Genomic DNA, 16130 nt, shown 5'->3' with positions numbered 1-16130 from the left:
ACACTTCCTACAGACTGGCTATCTGCTAACATTGTACCGATCCACAAGAAGGGTAACAGAAACCTGGCATCCAACTATAGGCCTATTTCTCTTACATCTACATGTTGTAAACACTGCTCTTTGGGTCATTTTTGTTTGCATACAAATTAAATGAAAATAAGATGCTTGAGTTGTTCACAAAAGTTCAAGGCATTAAGACCATGTATTTGATAAGTTGCAGATGGGGATTAAGTGTTTCTGAAACAGAAAGTTTGGTTAGAAACCAAAAATTAATGAACATTCACATTCTTGGAGGTTCTTTAAGTTCAACTTTTTTGCCAGTAGTTTGCAGTGCAATGTCACAGTGTGGCAATAATTTTAGTTTGGTAATTGATGACCCCACCCTTTCTGATCAAAACGCTGATGAAATATTAGCTTTATTACCAAGTTATATTCCTGATGGTATGGTATTGGTGGTCAGTGATAGTAAGATACAAGGAGTGATAAACACATGCTTACTAAGTAGTGAGCTTTCAAACTTGGAGATACTTAACCTCATGCAAAGAATAAGAACATTATGTTCTAGTTGTGTACCAGCTGTAACCTCATGGAATCAAAATCTTTTGTGGTACGGCCACAAAAGTGAAGGAATAATTGAGACTTTTGTTAATATATTGTTTTCACACAAGAATGCCAATAGATTTCATTTGAAAATTGGACTAGTTGAAGAAAATACTTTAATTGCTTATGCAATGACTTCTGAAGAAATTATCAAAATTTTATTATGTAATGGCTGCAAGTTCTTATCATCTATATATCTTAGCAGTTGTTTTATAAGCAGCAATCATTGGAACAGTATCATCATTGACTACAGTAATATTTCATCACTGTGTCTTCATCTCTTTAACTGTCAAGTGAAAGTATTCAACATTTTAGTAACTCATAAAGTGGTTATGCTAAAAGAATTATTTTTACATAGTACAGGCAACATCACCAGTGGCGATATTGAAGCCATTCTGTCTACTTATCATCACACTTCAGTTGTAGTGGTTACGAAGGATACCCTGGCAGTTTGTAATCCTACCAGCAAACAATTAGCAATGGCACAGCGTTTAGAACCATCAGTCACAGTATGGAATTTCTTTAATTGCAAGTTACACGCTGATACTTACAAACAAATTTTGATACTTTTAATGTATAATAAACTATTAAATGAATTAAAATTTGTTGGTTGTGATTTTGGAAACACTGACATTGAAATGTTGCACAATCAATTAATTGCTGTATCCCCTACACTGATCATAGAGAAGCTACACATTTCTTCCAGTAGACTGATTTCATCGGTTAACATAGCAAAGGCCTTACAAAGTGCTTCTTCCCTATCTAAGTTATGCATTAATCAGAGCTATGATATTGAAGAAGCAGTGAATGATATTGCTACTGTTATACTAAATAATAGTAGACTACAAATACTTGACATAGGTGGAAACAATTTTCAAGCAATAGGTATAACGAAAATTACAAAGGTATTACAGTACACTTCTTCTCTATCTGAGTTTCACATCAACAACAACAATGTTACTGAAGAAGCAGCAGATGATATAGCAACTGTTATACTGAATAACAGTAAAATACAAATACTTGACCTTGGTGATAATATCATTAAAGCAGCAGGTATGATGAAAATTGCAAAAGCATTACAGAATGTTTCTTCTCTATCTAAGTTATACATTAATAACAACAATATTTCTGAAGAAGCAGCAAATGATATAGCAGCTGTTATTCTGAATAACAGTAAATTACAAATACTTAACATTGGTAATAATATTTTCAAAGCAGCTGGTATGATTAAAATTGCTAAAGCATTACAGAACATTTCTTCTTTATCTGAGTTGCACATCAATAACAATAATATTACTGAAGAAGCGACAGATGATATTACAGCTGTTATACTGAATAATAGTAAGTTACACATACTTAACCTTGGCGATAATATTTTTAAAGCAAATGGTATCTTAAAAATGGCAAAGGCATTACAGAGCATTTCTTATCTATCTGAGTTAACATACACTGTTAGTAACAGTATCGATATCACTGAAGAAGCAACAGATGATGTAACAACTGTTATACTGAATAACAATAAATTACATATACTTAACGTTGGTGATAAATCAATTGACGTGATAAAAATAGCCAAAGTATTACAGAACTTCTCTGAATTGCACTTCATTAATACTAAAGTAGCAGCAGATGATATAGCAGATGTTATTCTAAATAACGGTAAATTAGAAGTACTTCACCTTGATGGAAGTAAATTGCAAGCAGCTGAAATAGCAGTAGCATTACAGAAAAATGCTTCTTCCCTTACTGAATTGTACATCAAGAACACCAATATTACTAAAGAAGCAGCAGATGATATAGCAGCTGTTATACTGAGCAGTAGCACATTACAAATGCTTAACCTTGGTGTCAATGATCTAAAAACAGTTGATATGGTAAAAATAGCAAAAGCATTACAGAACCTTTCTTCACTTACTGAATTGCACACCAATAACAACAATATTACTGAAGAAGCAGCAGATGATATGGCAGCTGTCATATTGAATAATAATAAAATACAAATACTTGACATTGGTGGCAATGATCTGCAAACAGTTGGTGTAATAAAAATAGCTAAAGCATTACGGAGCCTTTCTTCACTTACTGAATTACACACCAGTAGCAATAATATTACTGAAGAGGCAGCAGATGATATAGCAGCTGTTATATTGAATAATAATAAAGTGCAAATACTTGACCTTAGTGATAATTATCTTCAAACAGTTGGTATAATAAAAATAGCAAAAGCGTTACACAGTATTACTTCACTTACTGAATTGTACATCAATAACAACAATATTACTGAAGAAGCAGCAGATGATATAGCATCTGTTATACTGAATAATGGTAAAGTACAAATACTTGACCTTGGTGATAATCATCTTCAAACAGTTGGTGTAATAAAAATAGCAAAAGCTTTACAGAAAATTTCTTCACTTACTAAGTTATACATAGATAACAACTGTGTTACTGTGGAAGCAGCACTTGACATAGCAAATGTTATAATGAAAAATAGTAAGTTGCAGAAATTTAGCATAAGTTGTAATGGGTTTAATACAGCTGGTGTAGTAACAATAGCAAAGGCATTACAGAATATTTCTTCACTCACTGAATTCTACATTGATAGCAACAATATTACTGAAGAAGCAGCAGATTACATAGCAGCTGTCATACTGAATAATAGTAACTTACAGAAACTTGATCTAGATGGAAATTATATCTCAACAGCTGGCATGAAAAAGATAGCAAAAGCATTACAGAATGTTTTCACACTTACCCGATTATATGTTGATGGCAACCATATTGCTGAAGAAGCAGCAGATGATATAGCAGGTGTTATAAGAAAAAACAGTACACTGCAAATACTAGGTCTTGGTAAAAATCTTTTAACAGATGTTGGCGCAGTAACAATAACGAAAGCATTACAAAATCTATCTACACTTACTGAAATTTTCATCAATGACAACCAAATTGGTGCAAGTGTAGCTGATGATATAGTAGCCATGATACTTAGGAACAAATTTCTACAAAAATTTGACCTTAGTGGTAATTGTTTTTACACATCTGGTATAGTGAAAATAGCACAGGCATTGCAGACTGGTTCATCACTTGTCGAATTATACATTAGCAAAAATAACATTAGCTGTGAAGCAGCAGATGATATAGCAGCTGTCATTTTAAATAATACTAAAATACAAAAACTTAACCTTAGTCATAATCATTTTGAAACAGATGGTATGATAAAAATAGCAATAGCATTACAGAATATTTGTTCAGTGACTGAATTGTTCATCAATAACAGTGGTATCCTGTACACAGCAAAAGATGATGTAGCAGCTGTTCTACTGAGTAATACTAAAATACAGAAATTTAACATTAGTTATAATTATTTTCACGCATCAGGGATAATCAAAATAGCACAGGCTTTACAGACTGTTTCATCACTTTTAGAATTACGTGTTTGTAGAAACTTCTTTTGTAGTGAAGCATCAGATGACATTGCAGCTGTTATATTGAGTAATACAAAGTTACAGATACTTGACCTTAGTTATAATTATTTGCAAGCAACAGATGCCATAAAAATAGCTAAAGCATTACAGAATATTTCTTCACTTACTGAATTATACATCAATAACAACAAAATTACTGAAGAAGCAGTAGATGACATAGTAGCTGTTGTGTATTATAATAGAAGCTTGGAAATACTTGACCTTCATAATAATTACATTGGCAGAACTAAAATAATTCAAGTTTTGCAGGATTATTCTTTACGTACTAAATTTTACCTTAGTGATGAAAATGCTATCCTGAGGAAGCAAAGGATATAATAGCAGCTGATAAATTTGTCATTATTATCTTTTGTGTAACAATACCTTGTAAAACTTCAATGAGTTGTCACTCAATGACCTTATATGGTATAGTTATAAGTAGATACAGCCATAGGTAGACTTTTAAAAAAGAACATATGTCATTGATTTTTTGTGTAATTTGTGTTTTTAACTTTCTACAGTATCAACTTAATGCACTATTAAATGAAATTATTTGTTTAAAATGGAGGTCCCAGTGAAACAAGTAGTGAAACATTGGTTTTTTAATTAGTAGCAATGTACACTTGTGGCCGTGACTGCTTTATTAGAATATCTTGACCTCATTGCTTATCTTGAGTAAACAGTGCAGCACGGTTGCCATATCTTGTTTACTGCAGCAAAGCTGTAGCTGATTGCACTAAGGAACGTGGTCATGCACCCAGCTGGGCATGGTGATTAGGAAGGTGTAAATGTATATACATCAAACACAATGTGACTGCATATACTTCAACTGATATCAAAGTACAGTAATCTAGTGGGTAGGTATGAGTTCAAGATGGCAAGTATGTGCACTGAGCCCAGGCTCCAGTTTTATTATATCTATGGTGATTTTAGCATAATACCAGCAGAATTGGAGTAATTAGCTACATCAAAAAAAGTAACTAGTTCTAGTTACTCATTACTTTTATCCTATGTATGTATATACATTATAATTAGTTCAGTTGCTTTTGTAAAAGTAACTAGTGGATAAGTTACTAATTACTTACATGCTTGTATTATTCCACTCAGATGTTGTACCAAGAGAAGAAAAGCACTGTGCACAACTGTACATAATTATACACACTTCCCCAAATATTAGTTAACTACTTACAAATTGGCCATTTCTGCTCAGTTTCAACTAAGATTCTGTCTGTTACATAGTTTGAGTCATGGAGTACAGTGTGTCTACTTAATTTGGCTGTAGCATATATGGTGCAAATATTGTAGAACATTTTAAAGCCTGGTTACTAGAAACCATGTAACTATTGTAACTAGCTACTGTGGTAATTGATTGCTTTATGGACAGCTGTATAGTACTAATTACAAGGAATGTAGCTAGTTGGGTGAATCCAGGAGCTGGCAAAGAAACAGGCTAATTTGTTGTATGTGATTGGGAAAAACAGATTCTCTTGTTAGATATTGTATTTTTTTAAGCAGCAAATAATCACTTCTTAGGAGTTTTTCACTGTTGATTTTTACTATATTGCAATGCTCCTGATAGCAATTCTTACTAAATGTCCTGACAATTCCAAACTTCTATGGACATATTTATACTTTCATAGACACAGGTGGTTGCCTGTAGTAGGCATTCTCTGATGTAAGACAGTATGTGCTGAGACTATTAAAGTGATTTTGTCAGATTTCTGTACAGCAGAGTGGTTGGCATTGCTACAATTGTGGTCACTCTCTTGGGTGGCTTGAATGTTTAATTTCCTAGCAAACAAGGGTCCTGCCAAATACAATCATGATCAAACATTAGTTAATTTGTCCGATGTCCTGGTTATCAGAGCACTGATATTGTTAATAAGGTTGTTATGAAGGCTATGAATGGTTTGAACACAGCAACATGGTAAATGTACATGTGACCTGAGTTTGAAAAGGTCACATGAAAGGAAAGCATGCACCTTTTGGGCACATTCTACATTCCTAGATAAACAGTATTTTATATTATGAATGGTAATAACTCACCAACCTTGGCAGCTATGCAGATGAGATAGGACATTTATGGCCTTTTAGACCATCTAGAGTATAAGAAACAAATTCTACCATTTTAGATAGGTTTTTCACCAGTGTTGCTGGATTACGAGTTCTCACAAAGGAGTAGAGGGGTAGGCAATACCTGGGGTACAGAATGGACAAGTGTCATAATGGTGAGCTTCAGACCAAATTACATACCCCCAAGAGCTCTAGATGGGCTACAGTGGCACTAAACACACAATTCACATAATATTGTATTCCTGGACAAAAACTTTCCACTCTTGATTTTGTGTTTCTTAAACTCTATACAAGAAGTACAGTATTATTCTCCCTTAGATTACAGTGCTCATGAATGTCTATTTTTGAGATGAAATGCTTTACAAAACAGAGCAAACAAACTGAATAGAATTGTAAGTACAACTATATGAAAGCTGAGTAAGAGCCTGAGTTATTCAACCTTAAACACTGATCAGTGTTTAAGGTTGAATAACTCAGGCTCTTACTCAGCTTTCATATAACTGTTTCAAATGCAAACAATTATTGCTATCAATTTGCACTATACAGTTTAGTGGGTAGAGGGGAAGTCACTACAGAGAGCATTCATGCATGGTCACTCCCATGGGCTCTTGCAGAAAAGCCCAAGCCTCCATGATTCCCAATATACAGTACTGTGCCAACTGTATGATATCAAGTGATTCATGTGTATCCCAGTCCACTCCATTAAGCTCAATTGATAGCAATAATTGTTTGCGTTTGAAGCAGTTATTTCAGCATATTAGCATTTGTTTCTTAGTTACAAACATTTCTGAAATGCAGAAAGTAGTAGGTACCAGACTGCCTGGATAAGAGCGGTTCCACTGTAATCAGGATGATGGAGGATTTGAGCTTTCTTGCTCAAAAATATCCCCCAAATACTAGCTTCACTTTTCCCTCACAGCAGCTTGGCAGTATTGGTTAGGCATAGTCAAACACATGAATGTCTTCAAAATGACCCCAAACCCTTTTATTCAACTAAACTGCAGGGCTAAACTGTCTGGCTGATGCCTTCAGCCAAGCATAATTCAAGCAATTAATCACATGTGCATGTATACATCATTTCATGGGTTGAGAGTAAAGAGGAAAATGTGAATCAATTTTGGCTGCATGGCCTGGGTTGTGGTAGGGATTTGACCAAAGGGAAATATGGTAGTTTCAGACCACCTGGATCATGCTGAATGACACTTCTCAGGTATGAGCTCTTTTGAAAACAATGCTATGTAGTATATACACCAAGGTAGGGAAGGCTAATTCATATGTGATTAAAGAGGACACAGATCAAATTGTCGGAACATTTGCAAATGGAGCCATAAAATGAGTGGACATTCACTGTTAGGTTACGTGGCTGACAGCAAAGGGCAAGGATTGCTAGTAGCTAATTGCAACTATTCAATAATTATCTAATTACAAATTATACTAGCTACATACTTACTGTTACCTATAGAATTAAAGGGAAGAGTATAGTCTTGTTTGCATAGACAGTATCCAGTATATAGGATCAAGTACTCCAATAGAGCTACTGTTTAAATGTTCAATAAAATATTTGGCAGTTGGAAATTAGGTTTGATCATATGAATCATGAATTTAATTACACTGCATATGTATGGCTTCCATAAATTAACTCAGTTAACAACACTTTATATTTTAGAAGATCTCATTGGCCATCATAATATCATAATGTTAATTCTCTGAAGTAACTGTGCACTTGCAAGCAAAATTTAATTTGTGAAAATAAAAACACCATGTATTAGCTACTTTAATAATGTTATAAACCTCTGTAGTAATTTAAGTAACTGTTTAAATGTCATTACTTTTCAACCAAAGGAGTTGGTGGTTCATAACTACCGGCATCAGAATCATTAAATTCTTCTTCTTGTTCCTTCTTTACACATTCATCACCTTGGCTACCAACATGAGAATAATTATATGTAATAGATGTGGTCAAATTGCTGGTGAGTGGTCTCTCAGATCTAGTACAACAGTACAGGATAACAAGAATTCCAAATATACAGACAAACGCTAAAGAAATACTGCCAAGCACAATACCAGCAATGCTACCATTGCCCGAATCCTCTACAATAAAATCAAATGAGTATTATAAATAAACATGTTAAGACAAGAGTGTGTACCTTTAGCCATAACACAAACTGACTTTGAACCAGCGCTAAGTTGATTTGCATTCTTAATGTCAAACTCTGTCAAAAGATAACATTACTCTGTATCTAAGAATGACATTAACAATAAATTGTATGTGTACACACAAAGTTGTGTGTGCATATTATATGTGTGTTCTAAAACACTCTGTGTGTCAGACATGCTGTGCATATGGACATTGTAACGGATACTTCATAACAAGGATTTTAGTTCAAGTTTGCTGGAGGTTTACCAAATTAAGAAGTAAACCTAAACCAATCACAACAGCGCTCCTTGGAGGTTTTTTATTTCATCAGGAGAGGTTTTGCTGTACAATGGTGTATCATAAAACTGTGTTTTGGTTTCAAGCAACAGTCAAAAATAAGTTTATTATTGAGACAATTATTCCAATTTCATTACTAGTTGTATACTGCATATTTCGTATCCGTATGCATCAAGGAAGCTTATGATAAAAGATTCACTGGTGTACCAATATTTTACTTTTGTGTAGCTACTTTCCTCCAAGGAACTGGAAGCAGAAAAACTAGTTCCAAAGAGGAAAAGTTTGGGTTTAGTAAAAGCTCAAAACCAGCTAATTGTTATAGTATAGTTCTTTATCCAACTCCATGCACAGAGCAATACAATCAGATAGCCATGTTTGCCAGCGCTCTGTCAAAGTCCTTAATTGCTTGTACAAGCCCAGCCAGCAAAAGTAGACAACTTAAGTGGATATCTATACTTCATGTCAGTGATGAAAATTAAACTTGTTGTTACATGTAAAATGATGCAATATGACCAGTTTTTCTTAGCAGGTATGCTATATAGTAAGCTGTTAAGTATATGGAAAGTGTGTTACTAACCACATTCTAAGTAGACTTTAACATTGCAATTTTCCTTATACTTTGGTTTTGAGTAACATTTGGTGAGGCAAGGTTCTGAAGTTGGGCAAGACAATCTTCCATCTTTTTCTGTGCCGATCCACATCATGTTGTTGCTATTAAGTGTAAATAAACAAGTAAACATCTTCACCATTAGAGACACACTGCATGAATGTATACAAAAACAGAATTCATGCAAGGTGAGGTTCACAGAACAAAATGAAGAGTTGGCTACATTATTACAGTAGGAAAACTACCAGGTTTGCACAGAGTGTGGTATAGCACTCAATTGGTATCATTCGTTAAAATGACCATACTAGGGACCTGTGAGAAGGCTATACAGCTTTTAAACATAAGAAGTCACCATCTCTGCTTCTAAACTTAGTTGATTAATGCCAGCAACGATAGAAATTGAAGAATAGACAAGTACTACAGACCCACAAGTATTCCTCTGAATCCAATCAAAGTATATATTTAAACAGCACAACTTCTCTTATGTAGCTAACCATTACTTAAGGTATCTCTTATACGGAGCACATGGTTATTAAATGTATATTGCCTGTTAAGTGCACATGATATAATTGTGCTAGACACTTGTTTGTTAAAAATGCCCATAGTTGTAATCACTGCTGCAAGCTCATGGTATATAAAATGGAGGCATAAGACCAACCAGAAGTGTCGATGCCTTACCAGACATGTGTCTAACAAATACAACTTCCTGGCTACACCTGACTTTCAAGACATCACATATAATAAATAGAATTATTTTTGTATACTGACATGAACTAATCAGCATGTATTTACTAAAATAGTTCATTAAAAATAGTTAGGCCATGAAATAAAAACAATGTAAGCTAGACACTAGCAACCATTTTTGAAGTGATCAGTTTTGAACAATTAACTGTAATATCAAATTGTATTCAAGGGGCTTCCAAAGGTTTCGGGATTTCGGATTTTACACACTGCTTGGCACATTAAGAATTGAGATCTCAGGTCTCAAGGTCCCTATGGAATGGAACATCAGGTTGTTGTCAAGCAAGAATTCTCACTATGATTCCTATATCAATACTGTACCAGAATTATGTCTTAACTTTTTCAGTTTTTCTGTGTTCTGTTGTATGTATACTGTAAATCATTTAGTATTAGCAATAGTTGTATAACTCTCAGCAAATACGCGAATAGACAAAAATACCCTAATAAAATAGTCAGGAAATTTTGATTATCATTCAAATAAAACAGTTACAGTACTTGGCTACACTGCTAAATAGAAATCTTCTTCCAAATGTCTTGGGCACCACTGAGTATGTATACATCATAATTATTATATTGAAGGACAATATCATGATTAGGTACTTATATAAGTACAAGGAAAGTTAAATAAAAAGTAATGATTCAGAAACAAGGGAGGTCGTGAACACATGCATTATGCTAGTGAATGTTTAATCCCTACTTCAGTTTTGGCTATAGACTGGATTAGGGATTAAATACATACTAGTATATCTGCAGGAGTAGGTGATCTCCCTTGTTTATGATCCCCTATCGAACTTAAAATTCCTGACATATCATTAAATTAACTTTGCATCTGAATGCATGCCCCATCAATCAAAAAGTAAAGTAACCATTACACTTTGTTTTCAGTTTTATTCAGCTAGCTATGGACTAAAAAGAGTTAAATATATACTATGGTTGGCTGAATTCATGGTGAAAACTCATAAGTTAAGTCACAAATATTACCTGAATAAACAGTCAACTACAGTGGGTTCTCCATTATCCAAACAGTTCAATTACAAATGTGTTCAAATGAGTGAATTTGTCTGGATAAGTGAATCCCATTCATTTATATAGAGCTCTTCAACTACTCTAATAGAACATACAGTAAGTGTAAAAATACTTTAATAAAACAGTCATTCGTACTGTTCGGATAATCAAGAGTCTGGATAATTGTGCATCTGGATAATCAAGTACCTACTGTACTTTAATAGACTATCCAAATGATTTCATCACAACTCCTCTAAACTACTGTATAGAGGGAAACATTGGCGGAGGTAAACTTTGGCGAAAAGCTAGCTAAATTGCATTTGGCGAAATAAACTTTGACAAATTCAAGCTCATTCTATAGCTAATCTCAGGTGCCATGAGTAATTGGTGAGTTAAACCTAGCTTTCTCCAAAGATTTCCCCCGCCAAAGTTTCCCTCTATACGGTATGAGGAAAGAAAACTAGTATGAGAACTACTTTAGAGCAAACAAAATGGGACTACTATATATGTCCATTCCACTTGAGGGGATGTAGGTTTATACAAGTTCTTAAGTAACTATAGTGCACCATTCCTTTCACATTGCAGACTTCATGCTCTAGAATAACTATACAGTATGAATGAGTTGAATTATTAATAACTACCATGATGGGGACATTGCCTATTCCTACTGAATTGAAAAATCTTTGAGAACAGTTGCAACAAAATAGATTATATGATACTGCTGGCCTGCTGTTGCATTTTACAAGCGTTTTAACATCAATAAATTTTACAGTTTCTTGGGATTATATGCTAAGTAAACAAAGTTCAGCCAAAATTGTTACCACATACAATCTCAGAAGACTAAATTTTCTCTGTGGGGGAATGCCCCCAGATCCTCTACAACACCACTATTAGCTAGTGCCTGTCTTCTGAAAGTCCCTCTGTAACACTCAGAAACAATAATTTAATAATACTAGCTACCTGGGTGTCAGCATGATACTATTACATATAAGACATGTTTGTATTACACACTCACCTGTAATCGTAGTACTTTCCATGACTAGCAAGTGCATTTGTATAACCAAGTTGTCTGCAAGAAGAATCAGCTTCATCATCACCAAATGTGTCATTACAAACAGCCGTCCATTCATTATTCAAGTAAACTTTCAGAATCCCTTTAGAAGTAGAATTAGTTGGGACTGGTTTTTCTGGTTCCAGTTTAAGATGGCCTTCATATTGATACTGTTGTGTTGCTGTAAAGTAGTGTGAATGAAACTAGCACAAATAATAGATAACATTTAATAGATGCTTACTGCAATTAATCCGAAGTAGTCTATTATTTGGACATTTTACACTAACCACAGGACTGGAGAGAACACAACGAAGTATGTGCAATGTATCACTTTCACAACTTTCTATGTTAATGTAGTTGCCGTACATTCTGAAAAGTCCTTTAAATTGTTTGGGATAATGGCTATAGTTTTGTGGTGCAATAATTAACAATGCAAGGTCATTATGATACTATACCTCTGAGCTTTGGTAAATCCCAGCTGTCTACATACAGTGTCAGCTATGTTCTTCATCTTTTTGCTTTGCTGCCAACACAAGGGTAAATACTTGTGTTCCTTGCTGTAGTACACCCGAACAACACGTCTCATCGGGCCTCTCATAGACAGTGATATGTCTCCATTAGCTTGAGAGCTCACTATGATAAAGTAGTTGGCATAATGCACCTATCAAAGTTTTGTCCCATCTCCCCCATGTGGGCAAAGAGGGGCAGATGAGGGGATTATATCAAAAGTTATGTCCTAGGTGTAGGGGTTTAGGCAAGTTTTGTAAGGCCTCTTAGTTTTTGTTACTTATATGCTTCAAACCCTCCCGCCTGCATTATATGTCCCACCGCCTAAATTTGGTCATTGTTGTGAGTTTTCACCATTATTTCATTATCTCAGTGATTGTATAAACAAACTTGCTTACATAGCTAGGCATAGAGAAAGGAAGGCTAGATGGGCCGAAGGCCAATCTCAATGTCAGGAGAATGGACTTTAATTCTTTTCAATAAGTCATAATGCAGTAAAAGATAGAGATACTCTAATAGAGCATTCAGCTAACTCTAATAAAACAGTCAGGTGCATAAATTAACAATAAGTGGCCTAACAATTAAAGGATCGAGATAAAAGGAAGGGATTAGACCTGCAATTTTGCCCCAGCGTAGAACTATAAAGTTACGTCAAATTCCTCCTATTCCCCCTCCTTGTCCGCTTTGGGGTAGCTAGGTGAGGCAAAACTTTGATGGTTTTTGTTTTTACTCCTCAAAGTCACATTACTCAGTATATGAATCAGTATAGCTATCTTCCCTCATTTCCTAAGATCAGTTTTATAACTACCAAGTGATGATGCAGTGACTTACATAATACATTAGAGGGGGCCCATTAGAGTAAATTCCCCCGGAAAGTTACTTTTATCATGCCATTTAGTGCTATGGGGCCCAGGAGAATTTTACTAACCAATGAATAGTCAATGCAAAGTAAAGAGACAGAATATACTGTATGCTATACACTTAACTAGTTACACACGTACCTATGACAAGCTTAACGCTCAAAAATATTACGAAGCAAGCCAAAGCTCTGATTCCATTCATTATTACTGCCTTATAGTATACGGTTGTAACACGGAGAAAAGTGAATGACGTGGTCACGTGATCAGCTGAATTTGTACGCGAATAGTTTGCAATATGGTAATGCAGCATGACAGTGTACCTACTTAAGCTTTGTAGAGGAGCGGACGCCGCCTAGCTATACTGAGTGTCCAGCCATTTGCATGCATGCATGGTTTAGACCTACATCATCTGTAATACTATCAAGTTGTTTTTTTGATGTCACCAAAAGAGACCAAATGTTACAGTATTTGTATGCTCATGCATGCAGATTGATGCAGTATGCTCTGTAAATGTCCCACCAGACTTTATGATTAATTAATGCAAACACTTTAAACTTTACAGAACTACTATATGTTAGTTTCTTATCCTATACAATATTCACAACAGCAATGCAGACCTTTTACCGATAGCTAGCTGAAACAAAAGTCCTTGATACTTACCAGTAAGAAAAAGATGATGCAGGTGAGGATGATAATTAAACTGTAATATTTAAGTATAATTACGTAAGTTTATATGCATGGCATAAATTTTTGACCACTATCCCAATGAGTATACCTTTAAAACTGTACCCTTGTCCCATGTGTTTGTCATGTGACTGCATTATGTTGTAAGCTTGACTTAATATATGCAATGTATAGCTACAGAGCCATACACACACACACAAAGCAAAAAGCCTTCAGCTGCCGCTATAAGCAGTCACGCTGCCCAGTGGTCAGCACTGGGGCACCTGTGTGCTACTCAGGCGCTATGAGTCAATGCAGGCATACCCTTCTGGGGTATATAGGACTAGTAACCCACAGGAGGCTGTACCATGTCTCACAGTTGAAGGTGTGGGCACCCAAAGTCCCACCTGGACCTTCAACTGCTATATGAGACATGGACAGTTGAGCATTTGCTTCCCCAGGTACCCATTGATGTTACAGCTGGTTGGGCTGCTTCCCAGTTGGCACCAGGCCACCAGGTCCCCATTTTAACAGCTGCATGGGTAGACTGGAGCAATGTGAGTAAAGAAGTTTCTTGCTCAAGGAAACAACAACACCAAAGTGGCCCAGCTGGGAATCGAACCTGGAACCTTTCGATTACCAGGTGGACATCCTAACCACTTGGCTATGCTGCCACACACACACACACACACACACACACACACACACACACACACACACACACACACACACACACACACACACACACACACACACACACACACACACACACACACACACACACACACACACACACACACACACACACACACACACACACACACACACACACACACACACACACACACACACACACACACACACACACACACACACACACACACACACACACACACACACACACACACACACACACACACACACACACACACACACACACACACACACACACACACACACACACACACACACACACACACACACACACACACACACACACACACACACACACACACACACACACACACACACACACACACACACACACACACACACACACACACACACACACACACACACACACACACACACACACACACACACACACACACACACACACACACACACACACACACACACACACACACACACATTTACCTCACGTATATGATAACTATTTTGTAAATTTATAAACGCATTCGTAAGAGCATTGATCTATATTATAGTAACAGTATAGTATCCACAAATCTAACAGGAACTATATGACCTTCAGTACTAGACACTGTAAAGCAGTAGTAATATTAGTAATAATAACTGCTACCAATATAATTGGCCTAACTAATGTATATCACATTGACATTATTTGATTAGGTATTTGGTTCCTATATCTTTGATTTTGTGATGCCCAAGTGCTATTCTCTTACCATTTGCAATTCTCAGTTTATTAAAACAATCTTTTTATTATCTACATGTACATTTGTATCTTTTTCACACATGTGTGGTCTTGTAATAATGATACTGGACAACTGAACTAGTATCATTAACAATACCAGAAGTATCCTTTTCACATATGTATGGTCCTGTAGCTACATGTAAAGATTAAAATTACTTTATTGGCTGCCTATCAACCTAAAAGCACTGTATATGAATGATATGGTATTTGGCGAAACATTATTATTTAAAAACAACCCCAGGTGTATGTGTGAACCCGATTAATACCAGAGATTAATAACATAATCTTTTTAAGATACAAACTAGATCACTGTGTAGTGTAAAGTGCATAGTACATTTAAAAGCATGATAGCTAAAGTATACAGTAATGCTCTTCTCATTTTACATGTGGCTCTATATACAAATCCCCTATTATATATAGCTACAAGACACACGACAAGCATGAATCAAACTGAAATTACAACTGTTTTCATCAACCATTCAATATATAGCTATGTGATGAATGGTATTGAAACTAGAGTGCATGTATGCATATATCTGTCACAAACTCCTGATCAACACTATCATATGTATATACACTTTTTATATAAAATAAACTAACAACAACTATAGATGACTGAATAAATCTATTGCGCATGGACATTATATACTAAGCATGGACATGCAGCCA

At 35.4% G+C, this 16130-nt stretch overlaps 1 protein-coding gene across 1 annotated transcript; it reads right to left on the bottom strand.

Moving 5' to 3' along the window:
- Window positions 1–7823: 7823 nt before the first annotated feature.
- LOC136238445 (neurotrypsin-like) lies at window positions 7824–13584 on the bottom strand. The gene is made up of 7 exons (XM_066028920.1): window positions 13487–13584; window positions 12434–12611; window positions 12220–12380; window positions 11943–12159; window positions 9152–9285; window positions 8288–8353; window positions 7824–8231 (listed from the first exon to the last, which is right to left on the bottom strand). Exons 1-7 carry the CDS (start codon window positions 13545–13547, stop codon window positions 7966–7968), a joined length of 1083 nt encoding a protein of 360 aa, XP_065884992.1. The 5' UTR covers window positions 13548–13584; the 3' UTR covers window positions 7824–7965.
- Between the last annotated feature and the right edge of the window lie 2546 nt (window positions 13585–16130).

The sequence above is a fragment of the Dysidea avara genome, chromosome 11, assembly GCF_963678975.1.
Source record: "Dysidea avara chromosome 11, odDysAvar1.4, whole genome shotgun sequence".
In the NCBI taxonomy this organism is placed as follows: Eukaryota; Metazoa; Porifera; class Demospongiae; order Dictyoceratida; family Dysideidae; genus Dysidea; species Dysidea avara.
Note: the sequence above shows the minus strand (reverse complement) of the source record. Positions and strands in the feature narration are given on the sequence as shown.

Coding starts and splice junctions, on each gene's coding strand:
- LOC136238445 (XM_066028920.1), bottom strand. CDS start 13,547: ATGAATGGAATCAGAGCTTTGGCTTGCTTCGTAATATTTTTGAGCGTT. Junction 12,612..13,486: donor GAGCGTTAAGCTTGTCATAG/GTACGTGTGTAA, acceptor ACTTTATCATAG/TGAGCTCTCAAGCTAATGGA. Junction 8,232..8,287: donor AGTTTGTGTTATGGCTAAAG/GTACACACTCTT, acceptor ATTTTATTGTAG/AGGATTCGGGCAATGGTAGC.